The sequence below is a fragment of the Bombina bombina genome, chromosome 4 (assembly GCF_027579735.1).
Source record: "Bombina bombina isolate aBomBom1 chromosome 4, aBomBom1.pri, whole genome shotgun sequence".
NCBI classification, from domain to species: domain Eukaryota; kingdom Metazoa; phylum Chordata; class Amphibia; order Anura; family Bombinatoridae; genus Bombina; species Bombina bombina.
In genome coordinates this window covers 146,731,211-146,751,190 of record NC_069502.1, presented here as the reverse complement: position 1 = coordinate 146,751,190, position 19,980 = coordinate 146,731,211, and the positions used below count along the sequence as shown (strand labels likewise).

General features: G+C 38.7%; 1 protein-coding gene across 1 annotated transcript in view; it reads right to left on the bottom strand.

The window, feature by feature from the left end:
* Window positions 1–19,980, bottom strand: part of LOC128657011 (uncharacterized) — a 43,451-nt gene that overhangs the window by 7,034 nt on the left and 16,437 nt on the right. The window contains exons 8-16 of the mRNA XM_053711234.1: window positions 13,642–13,738; window positions 12,664–12,887; window positions 7,993–8,146; window positions 7,710–7,918; window positions 7,168–7,285; window positions 6,600–6,805; window positions 5,692–5,806; window positions 5,435–5,604; window positions 5,289–5,362 (exon numbers count right to left, since the gene is read on the bottom strand). Coding sequence (XP_053567209.1) covers window positions 5,289–5,362; window positions 5,435–5,604; window positions 5,692–5,806; window positions 6,600–6,805; window positions 7,168–7,285; window positions 7,710–7,918; window positions 7,993–8,146; window positions 12,664–12,887; window positions 13,642–13,738 — 1,367 coding nt within the window. The remainder of the gene's footprint in view (window positions 1–5,288; window positions 5,363–5,434; window positions 5,605–5,691; window positions 5,807–6,599; window positions 6,806–7,167; window positions 7,286–7,709; window positions 7,919–7,992; window positions 8,147–12,663; window positions 12,888–13,641; window positions 13,739–19,980) is intronic.

Sequence of the window (19,980 nt, the reverse complement as noted above, 5' to 3'; positions counted from 1 at the left end):
CTCTATGCTGAGGACACCCAGATCTACCCCTGTGCTCTCTCCCTGTGTCTGTGACTGCCTATCCGGTATTCTTCCTGGATGACCTCTCACCACCTAAAGATTAACATGTCCAAGACTGAGCTCCTTTTAAACCCCCCCCCTCAAGCTCTATGCTGACTTCTGACTTTTCCATTCCTGTCAACGGCATTACCATTTCTCCATCGCACCAAGTCAGCTGCCTCAGAGTTACACTTGACTCAAATCTATCCTTCGTCCCCCACATACAATCGCTTTCTACATCCTGCAGCAACCACCTACGCAATATTTACGAGATTTGCCCTTTTTCTGAGAGCCAATACCACAAAGCAAATTCACTCCCTTGTTATTTCCTGACTTGACTACTTACTGGCCTTCCTCTTTCCTGCCTCTTCAATCCATCCTATGTCGCTCTGTATCTGCTGCACCTCTGCGAGTCCCTTCATTGGCTCCCCATTCACAGCAGAATTAAATTCAAAATTCTCACCCTTGCATACAAAGCTCTCACCAATGCTGCTCTCCACTATCCTCTCTAACAAAGTATACTCCATCCCACCCACTAAGATCCAACAATTACCTGCTCCTTGCATCTTCGACTATCACCTCTTCCCATGCTAGACTGAAGGACTTCTGCCATGCAGCACCTACCCTCTGGAACACTCCCTCGTGCAGTCAAGCTTTGCCCTAATCTTTCTTCCTTTAAATGCTCCCTGAAGACTTGTTTGGAGAAGCCTACCACCCAACTCAAATTAATTTCACTTACCTAACATTTCCCTCATCTAACTCTGCATTAACCTCTCTCAATCTTCCAGTCCTCCCCTCCTGTTTCTCAACCTTCTACCCTTCTAGATTTTAAGTTCCCAAGGGAATAGGGCCCTCAATTTCTCCTGTATGTGTTTGTATATTTTATCCTGTCTTACAAGTTTTCTCTCATTGTACCTATGGACAGCGCTGTGGAATATGTTGGCGCTTCAAAAATAAGTATAATTTTCCCATCCCCAAAAAACATCACTTTAACACATAGACTGGTAAGAAGTACACTAATTGGATAAATACAGAAACTAAAATTGAGTGCGCCCCCCACTACAAAAGGAGGCTTAAAATATAACTATTCAAGATTAAGATTTTAAAAATATGCAATGCAAATGTTTAATAGTAATTTCTCAATCAATTCTGTAAAGATTATGTGCAACAAAAAAAAAAAAAAAACCTTTTCTTAAAACTTATAAAAAGTTTTAATCATACACAGGGATAGGCAAGGTGTCTGTACACAGACACTGGTGTCCATGACTGGTCCTTGCAGTGTCTGCCACCTGTTTTGCGGCAGGGAGGACAAGGACAGATGAATGCTGGTCCTGACTCCTTGATGCCGCTCAGTAGCGGGAAAGTGAGTGAAAGAGGGAAGAAGCAAGCTGCCTGCAGTGCAGCCTGTGTCAACCACCCATTAGTCGTGACTTGTCAAGATTCCTTGATCTGTGGGGCAGCACGTTGCTGGTGTCTGAGTAGACCACTGTCTACTCTGACAAACCTTACCTAACCAAGTAACCAACCATGATGATCATGCGATTATCAAGGTGGGTAGCTTTAGTCAGGAGTTGCAGACTCAATACAACCAAAAAAAAACTAAGAATTTTGAAAACATACCAGTATACCACAAGCAGTCTATATAAATGTTTTTTAAACTTGTTTAATCAGATAAATTTGTACTTGTGGAACTAGATCAAGCTTGTCCAACGTGTGGCCCATTTGACAGCAAAGTGCTGCTCTGACTTATAGAAACATAGAATGTGTCGGCAGATAACTATTCGGCCCATCTAGTCTGCCCAATTTTCTTAATACTTTCATTAGTTCCTGGCCTTATCTTATATCTAGGATAGCCTTATGTCTCATGCACGTTTAAACTCCTTCACTGCCTGCTAGATGGCTATTTCACCATGCATCCACTTCCTCTCGGTAAAGAGTGTTTGATGTTTTTAATTTGAAATTTACCTTTGTGTTCTTCACTAAGGTCTGTACTTTCCCTGATCATGCATGATCTACAAAAAAAGTGATACATTTATATAGTCCTTAATAGGGTTATGTCACTGTTTAGAAACTATTCTTATATGAGCTTTTTTTATTAAAAGGTAATATGGTATTTTATTCCTAATCCAATATCTATCAACACTTAATTCGTAAACTTTTACAGTTATTCCCTTTTAGAAGAAGCTCTGCTTTAGCAACTTTCCGCGAGAGCAATTACTCCTTCAGTGTAGTGGTAATCCACAGGTGAATCGTAAAGGACTGCCGGTGTCTGTGCCCGTCCAAGACACGTCAACAAATGCAGGATGACGTCCTCCCAGAATAGGACCAATTTTCTGGGAGGACATCACCCCGCATTTGTCTTAGACAGGTATGCACACCGGCAGTACTCTTTACGATTCACCTGTGGACACCACTCTACACTGGAGTTTAAAGGCAATGTCAATTTTGATGCTAAAGTGCCCGGTTTTTAAAAAAAAAAAAAAAAAAATTGATAAACAGGGGCACTTTAATTCATCAAAATTTACATTTCACTCCTGTTGTGTAAAAAAAAAAATTCAAATTTTTTTTCTTACCTTTTAATCTTGACAGCAGCTCCAGCTTCCTCCGTTCGTTGCAAGCCATTTCTGACGTTAGAAATGATGGATAGGTCATCCTCCAATCACAGCTTCCCCCCGGGGGAATCAGTGTCTGATGTAACGCCGTGATTGGAGGAAGCCGGATTCCTCATTTTAGACCCTGGAAGAGGCTTTGCGACGGGTGGAGGAAGCTGGAGCGGCAGTCATGTTTAAAAGGCGTTTTTTTTTCTTAACAGGAGTGAAATGTAAATTGATGAATTAAAGTGCCCCTGTTTTTAATCGAATTTTTAGAAACCGGGCACTTTAGCATCAAAATTGACATTCACTAATTCTGCAGATAGTGGGTGCATCTGGGAAGGCATCTCCTGAACGGGATTATAACGTCTTGGAAGCAAAGTTGAAAATAGATATACAAGAAACTGCGCCTGGAATCTAATCTTAAAGCTCCTTCACAGGTAATCTTCCCTATGATTACCGAGTAAAATTTCAAAGTGATAAAACAGCGCTATAAGCTAAATAAGATAGTCTGGAGACCTCTTTACAATTTAACAAAAGTACATTTATTTAAAACATAATAAAAATATAGTATTCCAGAAATACACATATGGGACGTCTCCCTGAATTTAAAATAAGCAATATTTGGTTATATAAAATACTTCTATAATGAGCTTATGATCTTTCTAAGTGATTCCACCTTTCAAAATTTATTTTTCTTTATTCCACCTTAATAGTTTATTGCCGCAGTTTTAGTGGCTTTATTTTCTCTCGATGTTACTATTTTCGATCAAAAAGTAACAATGTCTATCTTCATAAATAAGTTGTAATAATGTAATTCACTTGTTTTTGTAATGTCTCTTGGTATTTTCTCTTATTGGTAAACTTGGCTGTAATAGGAATAGTTTAATAAATGTATAAGGACGGGCTTACCGGGTCTTCTGACACATCTGTGTCTGATGAATTCAATGTATTTCTTACCGGTATGTGTTTTCTGCCTTTCCTCCTTGAATGGAGCAAGTATCCCTGCTATCGAAACCTAGACCACGCTCCTGCGTGTATGGGTCTCTTTTATTCTGCCGGCTTGAAGCAACTTTTACCCCTACAGTCTGGGTTCTGTCTTTTCCGGGCAGCCTCCTGAGACAGGTATTCGCGGTGCACGCCTCCAGCGTGTGTGTGAGAACTCTGACTTGGATTACAAACGGCCGTTTGTGTTAAACTCTCTTTCCCTCTACTTCTTTCAAGTCAGGGACTGACACACGATATCTGAGAGATAATCTGACTGGACATCTACTTAAACTACCCCACTTTGTGTTAAACTCTTTCCCTCTACTTCTTTCAAAGTGGGGTAGTTTAAGTAGATGTCCAGTCAGATTATCTCTCAGATATCGTGTGTCAGTCCCTGACTTGAAAGAAGTAGAGGGAAAGAGAGTTTAACACAAACGGCCGTTTGTAATCCAAGTCAGAGTTCTCACACACACGCTGGAGGCGTGCACCGCGAATACCTGTCTCAGGAGGCTGCCCGGAAAACACAGAACCCAGACTGTAGGGGTAAAAGTTGCTTCAAGCCGGCAGAATAAAAGACCCATACACGCAGGAGCGTGGTCTAGGTTTCGATAGCAGCGATACTTGCTCCATTCAAGGAGGAAAGGCAGAAAACGCATACCGGTAAGAAATACATTGAATTCAGACACAGATGTGTCAGAAGACCCGGTAAGCCCGTCCTTATATATTTATTAAACTATTCCTATTACAGCCAAGTTTACCAATAAGAGAAAATACCAAGAGACATTACAAAAACAAGTGAATTACATTATAACAACTTATTTATGAAGATAGACATTGTTACTTTTTGATCGAAAATAGTAACATCGCGAGAAAATAAAGCCACTAAAACTGCGGCAATAAACTATTAAGGTGGAATAAAGAAAAATAAAAATTTTGAAAGGTGGAATCACTTAGAAAGATCATAAAAAGCTCATTATAGGAGTATTTTATATAACCAAATATTGCTTATTTTAAATTCAGGGAGACGTCCCATATCTATATTTCTGGAATACTATATTTTTATTATGTTTTTATGTTTTAAATAAATGTACTTTTGTTAAATTGTAAAGAGGTCTCCAGACTATCTTATTTAGCTTATAGCGCTCCTACACTCTATATTCTTTTGTCACTTGGAAGCAAAGTTGCACATGGACAAATCTCAAGTACAAATTAAGTATCAACTTGCAATTGCTCTGCTGGGAGTTGGTAACACTGAGCTGCTTCTAAATGGTAAAAGGAAATAACTGTAAAAGTTTACGAATTAAGCTTTGTATAGAGCTTTGACATATTACGAATAAAAATACCATATTATCGTTAATAAAACTAGCGCGTATATACGGTTTCTAAACAGAGTGACATAACCCTATTAATGAGTTATTTTTCACTATATCCATCATGCATGAATTGAACCGTTTTAAGAAAAGTTTCTTTTGTTGCGCATATTCTTTATAGAATTGAGACTAATTACTATTTTAATAAACATTTGTATTGTATATTTATGAATTTATATTTTTAACATTCAATAATCTTAGGATTACCCATCTTAAATGTGTTGCATAATCTAAGATTTTTCCAGCGCAAGTTATTGCAACCAGTAATTTAAAAAGCAGTACACCAATGCATAGCACTCACCTGTAAGTTGGGCTGGTGCCTCCGCTACCAAAGTATAAGACTTCATTGTCATAGGTCATAGTGGTGTTGTAAAACTGCAAAACAATTTCAAGAAAGAAAAATAAATAAGAAAAAACACACTATTAACCCTAAATGTTGTAACTCACCATTCTTCTCGTACCGCACCGATTTGCTGTAAATATAAATTTTGCCGCTTGATCTGTTACTTCATTTGGTTTGCAGGATCTATCTCTTAAAACCAGCTTTGATACATCCATGTTAGTTACTGCAGCTATTTTCAGAGCCAAAACAGTTATTGTGCCATTTGGGAAACACTCTGGAGAAAAAAAATAAATTATATATATATATATATATTTAGGAATGGGGTGACATAAGGATTTATTAATTGCTTACTGTAAGTTACCAATAAGTTTGTCAGGATAACTGCAAGAAACAGAGACATCTTTCATCGGAAGTCCAGTAGAACTGTCTTTCAGGGATAATGGAAGTCTGAGACTTATGCCAGCACTACCAACATCCTAAAATAAAGATTTAGATAGTTAAAGTTCTTTAGCATGTGTGTGGGGGAGGAGAGAATATAAAACTGACTTAGATCTGCTTTTTTTTATTATTTCCATCTAAGTCACATTAAGCATTTCAGTCCTAAGTTAAAGGGATACTGAACCCAAAATTCTTCTCTCATGATTCAGATAGAGCATGCAATTTTAAACAAATTTCTAATTTATTCCTATTATTTTTTCTTCGCTCTCTTGCTATCTTTGTTTGAAAAAGGCATCTAAGCTAAGGAGCCAGAAATATTTTGGTTCAGAAAGATGAATAGCACTTGTTTATTGGTGCTGTCCAATCAGCAAGGACAACCCAGGTTGTTCACCAAGAATGGGCCGGCATCTAAACTTAAATTCTTGCTTTTCAAATAAACATACCAAGAGAATGAAGAAAATTTGAAAATAGGAGTAAATTAGAAAGTTGCTTAAAATTGCGTGCTCTCTGAATCATGAAAGAAAAAAAAAATTGGGTTCAGTGTCCCTTTAAACATTACATTTAAAAAAAAAAAAGGTACAAAAAAAAAAAAAAATCACCTCATTTTGCCACAGCATAAGAGACCAGGAACATGGATTCCAGTAGGCTTTTCAATGGGTGTATTCCTTAACTGCTTGATTTGCAATACCCAATTTTGCTTTTTTAAAAAAATCTATTCTAGTTTATTGTTTAAATTATCAGTTTAATCTATAGTTTATTTGGTTTATTCAAACAACATTTTCAGTGGCCAACAAGGAAATTTAAAGATACAGCTACAGCTTAAATCCTTACATCAAGCATAACAGAGCTGGAAAATCGAGGTACTGAAATCATGATGTTTGTGCTGTTCTCCTTGAAGATATATCCATTTTTTGCTGCATATTCTGTTGTCAATGGCTGATTGTTTATATAAGGGCGCCAGTTTGCATCCACATTGCCACGGACGATTATAAGGTTTAAGTAAATTGCATCACAAGAACCAATAATTCTAGGAGGCACTAGATAGTGGGGGTAGAAACAAGAGTTAATGAACTTCATTAGGCAGTTGTAATACATAAGTGTTTAAAGGGCCATAAAAGTTGATAAGTTACATGCTGTAACAAATTAGCTCATGTAATTTATCGACTAATTGACCATGCACTACTATGTAGTTAACCCCTGCAAAAAGTGTTCACACAGAAGTACTGCTGGTCCAGTCAGCAGTGCTAGTTACAGAGCGGACATGTGCAGCTATTACAGCTGAAAAGTATATTGCGCAGTTCCTTTAGCAGCAGTCTCTTTGCAGACCATACTAGTATACCCAAAGCCCTGTTTGTGAGGGCTGCTGTTATGCCTGAATATTGCCTTTCAGCTGACTTACCTGCGTCTGGGACTATGCAAATGATTACACCTGAAGATTTGTAGCTCTCTTTACTTGGAACCACAATGAAGCCAAACGTAACGTTTAGAGTGTAAGAACGGTTTTCGCCAGACACAAACTGAAAAGGAGGTTATAGAATTAAAGGGACATTAACACTTAGAGATGGTAATATAAAATGGTAAATTGTATATCATTTAAAAAAAAAAATTGAATTAAACTACAGGAAAGGGGGACTAAATAAATAGCAAAAGTATATTACAATCAAGTGTTTTAAACATTCCAGTGTAGGTTGCACTCTAGTGACTGATTTATAACTATAATTGGCCTCAGCAGAGAAAGAAAACTAAGTTACAACATGGCAGCACCCATTGCTTTTTTAGACACTACAACGTTACACTTATTTTGTCGATATTTAAACTACTAATTAACTTTGAGAACATGTAGATTCATTTTTTTAGACTCTTTTCTTTGAATGCTTTATTCTATCTAGCATTTAGTGTTTAATGTTCTTTAAATCTACAAAATAAACCAGTATCAATTACCTTAATTTGAACATCAGGATCAGTAAATGGAACTTTTAGTACAAAGGTGATGCTTCCATTTGTGTTGATTATTGAAGATATATTGTATCCCACTTTCTTGCACTCATCTACTGTCCTTGTGACCTGACCAACAGTCACGTTCACCAGTACGACATCCGGGAGAAAAGTACCAATTGTGACATTAAACACTCGTGAAGGTACATAAGTTTCTTAACAAAAAGGAATGAAAAACGTAAGTACACACAAAACAACCTGATCCTAAAGCTAATTATATGCATCTTACCGTTCGTTATGGTGGGAGGCTGAGGAATAAAGGGTGAGGTAATTTCTTTAATAATTGTGTGTTTTGTAATGCCCCATCTGCTGTCTTCCCATTTGTTTTCAAGAAACAAGGCAATACTGTAGGTGATTCCAATCTCTTCTCGTCTTACATGGCTCTGGAATCAAGAACATTTTACAAAAGTAACATTTTACCCAGTACGTCACTTAAAGCAACGGAATACAATTAGGTTTAACAAAGACAGTATACTGTAAAATAGTTTTTCCCTTAATGTGTTTACAATTGCTTTTTTTTACCAACTGCAGAGTAAAAAATGTATGAAAATTAGCTTTTTAAGGCTTATTTGTGAATATTAAAGATCTGATTTTGTGTTTTGAAGCCACAACCTAATAAAATGGGTTGAGCTTGTAGGTATAATCAGATCTCATTACTTTATCACATTGTGTACATATACCTGCTTGTTTATCTTATATCTGTCCTTAAAACAATCACCAGTACTTTGAGAGAACAATGGAAAAACAACATTGTATTACCTTCTCTGCTATATCCCACTGGGAGTGTAATTTCTTCTGCTGGCTGTGTTTACAAAGCTTATCTATAGCTGGTACGCGCGGCCACAAACTTTAATAGGTGGGGATACCACATGCTAAATCAACAATTTCAAATGCCAATATAAGGGTAAAGGAAATACTTGTAAACAATTTAATACACTCCAGCAGGTAAAGTGGATAATTGGGAACAAATTAAAGGGCAGAACATTTGAGTAAACTGTCCCTTTAAGTTTAAATGGATTGATAGACCATGAAATTGCAACTATGCATAACTTTGCTACAAACATTGTTGCAAAACACTGCTGCCAGATGGCTAAAGTCACATGCATACTCCTGAGCGCCCATCAGCCTACTAAGGTTTACTCTTCAACAAAGCATACTAAGAGAACTAAGCAAATCTGATAGAAGAATTTCAATGTAAAAATTAAATGCAATAATGATTCAAATTTAACCGACTGCTACATACTAAAGTGATTGCCTAAGAGTAGTGTCACTTAAAGGGACATAAACCCCAATTTTTTTCTTTTATGATTTAGATAGAACACAACATTTTAAACAACTTTATCATTTACTTCTATTATCAAATTCTTAGTTCTCGTTTATCCTTTGTGGAAAAGCAGAAATGTAAGCTCAAGAGTGCACATGTCTGCAGCACTATATAGCAGCAGTTTTGCAACAATGTTATACATTAGGAAATGGTGCTGCCATCTAGTGCCCCTGCTGTCTTGTAGTGCTTCAGGCATGTGCACACTACCTACCTAGTCGTCTCTTCAACAAAGAATAACATGAGACTAAAAAATAAAAAAAGAAGTAAATTGGAAACTCTTTAAAAATAGTGTCCTTTATCTGAATCATGAAAGAATTTTTTTGGGTTTAATGTCCCTTTAATAGTCCTAAAGAACCATAAATGGAGAGAAACTCCGGGTTTCAAGCTGTGATTTGCAAAATATTGCTGTGTATTTTTCATGCAGATCTTTTACTCAACTAATGTATTCTAACTCGTCAACTTATGTTGAGAATATAACTGGTGCCAAGAGTAAAACATTCCAGGTAGCATGGAAACACTAATTGCTCACCCAAAAGTAACCCCCCCCCCCAATCTTTAATTTGCCGATGAATTATAGGAAAAGTTACCGCTTTATCTGTTGATGCCAAAATTGTATGTAGCACCTTTTTAACCTTTGTAGATAAAGGTGCTTAGGCAGCATTCACTGGATTAGTTTAAAAGGGACAGTCTAGTCAAAATAAAAAACCAAAAACATGATTCAGATAGGGAATACAATGTTAAACAGCTTTCCAAATTTACTTTTAGCATTAAAATTGCTTTGTTCTCTTTTTATTCTTCATTGAAAGCTAAACCTAGACAGGCTCATATGCCAATTTCTAAGCCCTTGAAGGTCACCTCTTATGTCAGTAATGATGAAGACAAAAAGGGACAGCGCAACTCGACTCAAGGTAGAATTTATTAACATCCAAATGGACACACACATAGAAATGCACTTACAAGATGTAAGATAATAAAAAGCCCTCAAAAAAAGTTAATAGACAAGCTCCGGACACTCCATGTTCAAGAGTAGCGTCTTAGTAGCGGTCAATTACTTCCGGCGTCCGTTTGCAACTCCCGGGTAATCGGCACCTGTGAGCTGAATGCGCCAAAGGATCTCCGCCTGACTACACTCCCCTCCACCTACGGATGCCCTGCTGGATCAAAAAGACTCAACGCGTTTCGCCGGTTTACACACACCGGCTTTTTCAAGAGTGTTGAGTCTTTTTGATCCAGCAGGGCATCCGTAGGTGGAGGGGAGTGTCGTCAGGCGGAGATCCTTTGGCGCATTCAGCTCACAGGTGCCGATTACCCGGGAGTTACAAACGGACGCCGGAAGTAATTGACCGCTACTAAGACGCTACTCTTGAACCTGGAGTGTCCGGAGCTTGTCTATGAACTGTTGATTTTTTGAGGGCTTTTTATTATCTTACATCTTGTAAGTGCATTTCTATGTGTGTGTCCATTTGGATGTTAATAAATTATACCTTGAGTCGAGTTGCGCTGTCCCTTTTTGTCTTCATAGCTACGTCTGTCTATCCGGGAGAGAGGAATCTACAGGTTGGTGTGCAGCAGCATCTCGTCTGGGAGTCCTGTTCCTGCTTCTATTTACGGAAAGTTTTTTACCTAATCCAAGGGGTATGTTGATCATTATTTAGCGCTGTTCATTATCTTGTATCTTATGTCAGTAAATTGACAGTTTTTTTACAGCTAGGCAGCACTAGGTCATGTGTGCCATATTAACAACATTGTGCTTACTTCCATGGAGTCATTTATGAGTCAGGACTGATTGTCTAAAATGCAAGAATCAAAAGAACTGAAATAATGAGGCAGTCTGCAGAGGCTTAGGTACAAGGTAATCAAAGGTAAAGTAGTATATTAATATAACCATGTTTGTTATGCAAAACTCGGGAATGGGTAATAAAGGGATTATCTATCTTTATAAATATAGTACTCTTTAATTTCCTTGTATTTCATATTTTCAGTCTCAGAACTAATCTCTGCTTCAAAACACAAAATAGATTTTATTAAAAAGATCTAAAACTGCCTCCAGCCACATCTTGTTACCGGCTTATCAGTTGTGTTAGGTTAGATCCCAGTAGTCCATTACAACTTTGGGGCCAACTGTTTTTAAAGTGAGATGAAACAATTTCATTTATAATTCAGATTGAGAATTAAAAGAAAAAAACAAAAAAAAAACACTTCTATTAAATTTGCTTTATTCTGTTCTTTATTGGAGATATCTAGATAGCTAGTGTGCACATGACTGAAGAACTAAATGACAGGAAATAGTGCTCTTGCTAATGTATAACATTGTTGCAAAACTGCTGCAGACACGTGCACACCCCTGAACTTGTGCTTTTTAACAAAGTTTTACACAAAGATGAAAAATTTGATGAGTACATTGGAAATTTGTTTAAAATTGTATGTTCTATATGAATCATGAAAGAAAGTTGGGTTTTAATCTCCGTTAACCTCTTTACAAAGGTGTTAAACAGTAATACTCCGTGCAGTAAATTACAGTATTTTCATTTTAAAATGTTAAGTCCCTTTAGGGCAGTGCTTTCCAAACTGTGTGTCGGGACACACTAGTGTGTCGGCAGCAGTGTGTAGGTGTGTCCCTGCTTCAGCACAAATTTTTTTTTTAATCTTTTTTTGGTTTCTGACTTTCTGCCTGCATGCTACGCATATCACATGGTTGACACATGATTGATACCTAGGGGGACACAGTTCATCTTAACCTATTGGCGCAGCTCAGTGGGAACTGAACCTATTCCCATTGGCAGCACATTGGCTCCTGACTGCATGTGTAGTCAGTGAGTGGAACAGTAGTGTGTATGCAGCGCGGTCAGTAGTCATTCGGACTCACCGAGCTTTGAGGGCGGCAGCTTAAACGCTGAGCTGAAGTCAGTGGGACTTTTTTTGCAGCTAGCTCCCAGTAGTGCATTGCTGCTCCTGCTCTTGATATATGGATAGGAAGTGGAAGCTTAAAAGTTCTTGATGATGAAATGTGAGTGTCTTTATCTAATATTCCACCAAATATTCAGAAATTGTGTTCATCCCATCAACCTCATACACCCCATTAAAATAGTAAGCAGCTATTGGTGTTATTAAACTTTTTTAATTCTTGCACTTACATACTGTTACTTGTAAATACATTTCATTATATAGTTTATGTATGTGTTCGTATCTCTTAAAACAAGTTAGTTTAACCTCCTGTTTGCTAGTACAACTAAATTACTGTGTCGCGAAATGATGTAGGTCTAAAAAGTGTGTCACCAACATGAAAAGTTTGGAAAGCTCTGCTTTAGGGTATGAATAGGTCATAGATGAGCCCCCCCAACTGTACACCCTGATCCACCGATTTAGTTTTGTGGACATTTTTTCTCCTTTTAATCTTATTGTCTAGATTCACCTTTACTCCATTTATACAGATGTGGATTTGTATTGTGCATCTCATAAATAGACTCAGCCAATATCATTTACAGAAGTCTTATAAACAGTATGTTTTGCACAGTCAATTCCTTTATGACCCTGGAATTCTGGTGTCCCTCAGAAGTTCAGCTTTGCTCTACTCACCTTGTAATAGCCACCCAGAGCACCCATAGGAACCAACACTCTAGTGGATTGGTCACTGTCTATCACTGTGTATCCGCGGCGAAGGACTTCACTGTTTGACAGAGTGACAAGGTTGACCCCAAACTGAATTGTTTGGCTCTTTATTCTACTGGCACCAGTAAGCAGTATGGGTACATTTTTGGGAACATTCCACACGATCGTGTCTTTGGTAAAAGTCACATCATCTATAAAGAGATAAGATTTGACATCACCGATTAGTTTCAGGTAATTTTTTGGCATTCATAACTAACCTCAAAGCTAAATGCATGTAAATTGCAGCTTTCTCTGAGGCCTACTGAATTCTGACGTCCGAGTGCCTCCACCTATAAAAGTTTGGTGTAGTTTACCTGACCCATCCAACAGTGATAGGCTAGCTCAGACTACAAGCTCATACACTTGTCACCAACTGCCCAAAGCAAATGGGACCAGGAACATTAATTCCTCCAGCTTTTATAAGAAGTTCTATTCTAAAATCTCTTTATTAAAAAAAAATTGATTAGTGTTAAATAATTTTAAACACATTTATTTTGCAATGCAGTGCTTAAATGCAGATATGCCACAGTTTAAATTTCCTAAAAATCCCTTTAAAAAGTAATCTTTAATTACATTAAAATGTATGGCTCTAAAATATTTCTGCTCCATGAAACACAATGATATGAGATCAAAATGTTGGCAAAGTACTAAATTTCTTTTCTTGAAAACATTGACCCCCAAACCCTGACCTTGTTTGAAATTCATGACAAATTATATAAATCATTTTTCAATTTTATTACATTTAATTGGGATTTTACTCTGTCACAAGCATATCAGTTTTAAATATTTTAAACAATGTCTTCCAAGGTTAATAGAATTTATGCTCAAATAATTATACCTTGGGGAATTTGTCATCTGCATTAATCTTTAACTTGGTAGCTGAGGGCTATGTGGCACAATACTTACCAACTGGACAGGCAGCTGCAGTATCAACCATTAGTATTAGCCATTGCTGCTTGTAAAATATTGTGGCTCTCACTGTTGAAAATTCTGTTCCTTGAACCTAAAAAGATTAGTTATCAGAAGTTAAAAATAAAAAAAAATTGCATATGAAAGGAATTTAAATTGTGATTAGTAAACTTTTTTGCAATACATTAGTAAACAAATCTAACCGTTTCAGTTCTCGTATTCAAGCACTACATCATTTATGTCAACATTGACGATAGTTACATATGCTCCATGAAAACTTAATTACAAGCACAGCTATTTAAGCATAGCTCTTCCATACTATCAGAGCTGCAGTATGCATCACTACAAATTACATTGATCCATTCTCAGATATTAAAAGCCATTTGTGATCATAATGATACCGTCAAACACATGTCCACTGATATTATTAGTCACTGGTTATGTTCTACCCTAATTTCCAAATACTGATCACATTGTATGCAGCTGACTCTGGAAAGAGTCAAAGGGAATTCACTGAGCTTACTCTGTGTATATATAGCTACTCTTGAAAAAAGGACCATCTATATGTATAAAACATAAATGGACATTAGTTAATAGGAAAGCTTCCAAGCAATAATGCAGCAGGTGTGCTAGTGCAAACAGGTTCTCTGCCAGAACCTCACAACCCCCACCCCCCCAAAAGATATGGGATGTCCACAGCACCTTACCTATATCTTAAAGGGACCACAGCAAATTAATCATCCTAGTTACATTTGTTGTCTGAAGTGGTCAAAGCTTTAAATTATGTAATTACTAACAATGTTATCCAAATTAGTGTAGTGTTATAATTCAGTCCCCTATTCAGCAGTTTAATTTCATGATCTGTCAGTATTTGACCGGATGTTAATGACTACATTCTCCTGTTTTGTTCCTTTCCTTACAGAACCAATCCCTACTTGTGTGGATTCTGTATCTTCTTGGAATGTCCTTTTTAAAAAGACATTGGTGGTTTGGTTTGTATTTGTGTGGTTCCCTGTTCTCCCCACTTCATTATTAATTGGCTCAGTATCACTGGTATAAAACAACAACAACAACAACAACAACAACAACAACAAACACCACCAAAAAAATCCGTACCATTATCCATGATCCTTAGTCTATTTTTAAAAGCTTTGCTGTCAAGCCAGGAAACATTTTCCCTATAATGACTTCCACAACATGTAGTTTTTTATTTTTAAAGTTGGTAAGATCCACCTGAGTCTGCAGCTTCAATAACTAAGCCTCATGGTCATCCCCAGAGAGACTGCAATTTTTCTTTTTCCTGGATAACAACCTCACTATTGACTTGTTTAAGTCGTCACTTCCTTTTACCAGAAGAATCCAACCAAATGAAAAAGCCTCCATAAATAATGGAGGAAAAATTCAGTGTCACACAATGAAGTAATGAGAATGATTAGTTTGCCATGATCCCTTTAAGAATAGTAATATACATATAGAAGGTCCCTTTAAGAGTAGCTATATACACACACAGTAAGCTCAGTGAATTCCCTTTGACACTCAACTCAGATGGATACAATAATGTCATAAGTATTTGTAAATTAGGGTAGAGAACATTTGTCCACTGATATACATTAGTAGTCACTGGTTCAGTGTATCATTACGATAAAGCTTTCAATATCCGAGAATGAAGCAATGTAATTGGTAATGTGACTAGTGACGCATACTAAATCACTGATAGCACGGAAGAGCTGTGCTTAAATAGCAACCGGTTTGAGTAAAAAACTAATTGTGATTCAGTGTGAAAAGGCTGCTGAACTAGTGAAGTTATGTTAATGTGACTTAAAATTAAATCTGAGACCCTTGACAGGGTAAGGGAAACTTATGATAAAGGATAACCAGAATACACCGTTTTATGTACCACAATGTACACAGTTATTGGCTCACCTATTTGTTCAGTTAGAAACTAGTAGTGCATTGCTGCTCCTTCAACAAATGGTACCAAGAGAATGAAGCACATTTAACAGAAGTAAACTGGAAAGTTGTTTAAAATTGTATGTTCTGTCTAAATCATGAAATATATATATATTTTTTTAGGTTTCATGTCACTTTACAGGGACAAAAAAAAAACCCACCAAGATATATGGTTGATACAAATGTATAGTTTTAAGAGGTTACAAATGTCTTGACAAAGGCTTGAATGTAAAGCCGAAAGGTTGACAAGCTATTTGGAATTTATATGGATATGAATAAAGAGAAGTTTTTGAAGGCTACGAGTGTCCTCATGACTAAAAGTGGATATTGATTATGGAGGAATAGCACCTGGGTTATAAAGCATTGAGATGGTTGTGAGTACATGGCTACAATTAAAGGGAAAGTCTAGTATAAGTTAACTTTCATTATTCAGATGGGAGTTTTAATTTTAAATCAACTTTCCAATTTACTTCCATTAAAATGTGTACACAGTCTTGTGATGAGTGGGAAGTGACGTCACCAGATTGGGGGCGGAGCTTAGGTCAGTTTGTGTCGCAGTTACTTAGTGAAATCAAATCTACCAGATGTGTATTTCCATGCTCTACAATAAAATAGAGCTGTACCATCTTTGCTGTGTCCTGCATCTCATGACATTGTGTCAGAAGTTCTTGCCTGCGCTTCTGTTTCCCGATCGATGACGATGTCAAAGTTTACCCCACCTGAGCCTTTTGATTTCTCTCAGCCTGCAGCTTGGCTCACATGGCGTCAGCGGTTTCAAAGCTTCAGGATTGCTTCCAAGCTGGACAAGGAGAGTGGTGAAGTACAAGTTAATTCTCTTTTATACTCTTATAGGGAAAGATGTGGAGCCAGTGTTCAATGCCTTTACTTTCCAAGAAGGGGAAGAATTTGACTTTGAAATAGTTATGAATAAACTCAGTACCCACTTTGTGCCCAAAAGAAATGATTCATGAGAGAGCTTGTTTTCACAAACGTGCTCAGCGTGTGGGAGAATCTGTGGAGTCATTTGTGCACAGCCTGTATGAACTGGCTGAATTCTGTGAGTTTGGTGTTGCTAAAGAAGAGCAAATTAGACAGAATAGTCATAGGAATTGCAGATGCTGAAGTCTCACTGAAGCTACAGTTAGAGTCTGATTTAACATTAGATGGGGCTATTAGGATGGCCCGCCAGAGTGAACTGGTGAAAAAGGAAAGTGCTGTTCTGAGGTCTGACAGTATTGTGGATGAAGTGCAGCAGTTCAGGAGAGCTGCTAGTGAAAGGCAGTGTGAGCGGTAGACCAAGGGCAGCAGATAGACCCAGAAGTGGATGGGCACAGCATGCCCGATGCACACTGTGCAACCGTGCCCATGATTAAAGTGTCATATGCCCTGCTAAAGACAAAAGATGTAGAAAATGTAACAGGATGGGTCATTTTGAAGTGGTGTGTAAGACTAAATATATTAAGGAGATGCAGGTGGATAGTGACCAGGAGGGTCAAGAAGTGTCCTTTGTGGGGTCTGTTGAACAGCCGGGTTCAGAACATGATTGGAGGGTTACTCTTACTGTAATGGGAGCCAAAGTTGCTTTTAAAATTGACACAGGAGCAGAGATCACTGTAATGTCTCTTGCAGCATTCATAAAACTGCCGACAGCCGCAGCTGGCGAAAGTTACAACAAAATTCCATAGTCCTGGTGGCCGCATTGATTGTGTGGGGAAATTTCTTGCCAACTGAGTGTACAAGCAAAGGAAATTCACCATGTGGGTGCATGTGATTAGAGGTCAGTGTTTTAACAACTTATTGAGCAGAAAAGCAGCCTGTGGTTTGGGCCTAGTTGCCAGAGTGAAAGATCTCAGAAGATATGTTTGGTGAATTGGAACCCAGTCCGTATATCACTTAAAGGTGACGCAGTCCCATACAGCATTACCACTCCCCATAGAATTCCGATCCCGCTCATGCCTCAAGTGGAGAAGGAGCTTCTGCGGGTTATTGAAGAGGTTGTTGAAGCAACTGACTGGTGTGCCCCCATTATGCCTGTTGCGAAGAAAAACAGGAAGGTACGCATATGTGTAGACTTGAAAAGGCTGAATGAGGTGGTGAAGAGAGCGATATGTGCTGCCGACACTTGAAGACATAGCTCCAAAATTGGCTGGGGTGAAGTTCTTCACTACATTGGATGAGTCTAGCAGATACCTCTAGCTCCAAAGTGCCACAAACTGACTATCTTCATTACACCAGTAGGTCGGTTTTGCTTTTGCAGACTCCCCTTCGGGATATCCTCTGCTCCTGAAATTAGTTCTCTCCTAAGAGACCATGTGGGCACGGCAGTCGTCATGGACGACATCTTAGTGTATGGGTCTACATTGGAGGAACATGATCAGCAATTGAGCTGTGTGCTGCAGACTATCAGAGAGTCCGGGCTGAAGGTAAACAAAGAAATGCCATTTTAGGAAAACTGAGTTATGTTACTTTGGGCATATCATCAATGGGGATGGCAGACCCTGAGAAAATTTGTGCTATTGAACAGATGAAAAGTCCTTCTGATGTACATGAGCTGAGACAAATATTGGGCCTCGTAAATTATGTGGGCAGGTTCCTTCCAGATTTATACACAATACAACACCCTATCACAGAGTTGCTAAAGAAAGATGTTGCCTGGATCTGGGGACCTTCACAAGAAGAATCTTATGCAGGTCAAGTCCCTGCCCCAGTGTTGGGGTTCTACGACCCTTCCAAAAGACTGTGGTTAATGCTGATGCGAGCAGTTATGGATTAGGGGTCGCCCTCCTGCAGCTGAATGAAAACAAACTACAGCCCATCACCTACTGTTCCTGCACTCTGATGGCTGCTGAGTCAAAATACGCCCAAATTGAGAAAGTGCCTGGCTGCAGTTTAGGCCTGTGAGCGCTTTCAGTGTTACCTAGGGGGTTTAGAGAAATTTAGTCTGGAGACTGATCACAAACTGCTAGTCCCTCTAATCAACTCCTATGATATTGACAAAACACCCCTAAGATGCCAGAGACTTCTAATGAGGCTGCTCAGGTTCAACGTTCAGGCAGTGCATGTGCCGGGGAAACAACTGGTTGTGGCGGATACACTGTCCAGGCTCCCGCTGGCTGCTGCTGAAGAGTCAACTGAATCAGATGTGAAAGTGTATGTAGATTCAGTTCTGGCCTCTATTTGTTCTAGTTTCCTGAAGAAATGGACTTAGAGACATATTTAGATACAGACCTTCAAGAAGTTATAAAGTACATAAAAGAAGGTTGGCCCGAGAGTCGGGCAGCCTGGATGTCTAAGTTCTTACCAGTCAGAGAGGTCGCAGCTCACGGAGCTGGATGGGTTGGTGCTGTTCCAGGACCACATTGTTATTCCTGTCAGCATGAGGCAGGAGATGTTAAACAGGATTCACGATGGCCACTTAGGCATCACAAAGTGCAGAGAAAGGGCAGCTACGGCAGTATGGTGGCCTGGGATCAGTTCCGACATTGCAAGTCATGTGTCTAAATGTGCCTTTTGCCGGGAATGCTGGCCTTCTCAGAGAAGGGAGCCCTTGATTTCTACTCCGCTGCTTGCAGGCCCATGGCAGAAAATAGCTGATTTGGTGAACTGCACAGGAAAAAAGTTCCTAGTCGTGATCGACTACTATTCCAGGTATTTGGAAATTGCACCTTTGAATAAAATCACAAGTCAAGCCGTTATCACTCGACTCAAGAGCTTGTTCGCCTGGTGGGGCATACCAATGGAGTTGGTGAGTGATAACTGAATGCAGTTCGCTTCAACACAGTTCAGTTCTTTCAGCAGAGAATATGATTTTATACATTCCACGTCAAGTCCACATTACCCGCAGGCTAATGGAATGGCTGAAAGGGCAGTTCAAACAACAAAATTAATTTTGAAGCAATCTGAGCATACCTGGCCCTCTTGTCCTATAGGGCGACTCCCATTCAAGCCATGGGGTTTAGCCCGGCACAGCTGATGCTAGGACACCAGATTCTCACCACCTTACCCTCTGTGGGTGTCTTCCAGCCAACTAGCTCTATTCCTCGGGATGAAGAGGCAAAAAGGGGCTATCGATTCTTCTATGACAGGAGACATTCTGTGAGGCCCTTGCAGGAGCTGAATGCGGGGCAAAGTGTCAGAATTAAACTGGATGATGAGAAGAAATGGAAGACGCCTGCTACGGTAATTGGACGCTCTCCAGAACCAAGGTCTTATGTAGTCCTTACTGATGGAGGGACAGTTACACACTGTAACCAAAAACATCTTCAGCCTGTACCTGAGAGTTTGGAACTGGATGCCTCAGTACCACTGCCAGTGGGATCCCCTGTTTTAAAAGAGGTGCAGAGTTACATCAAGCGGAAGAGTGGTGAAACTTCCGGCCCGATATTG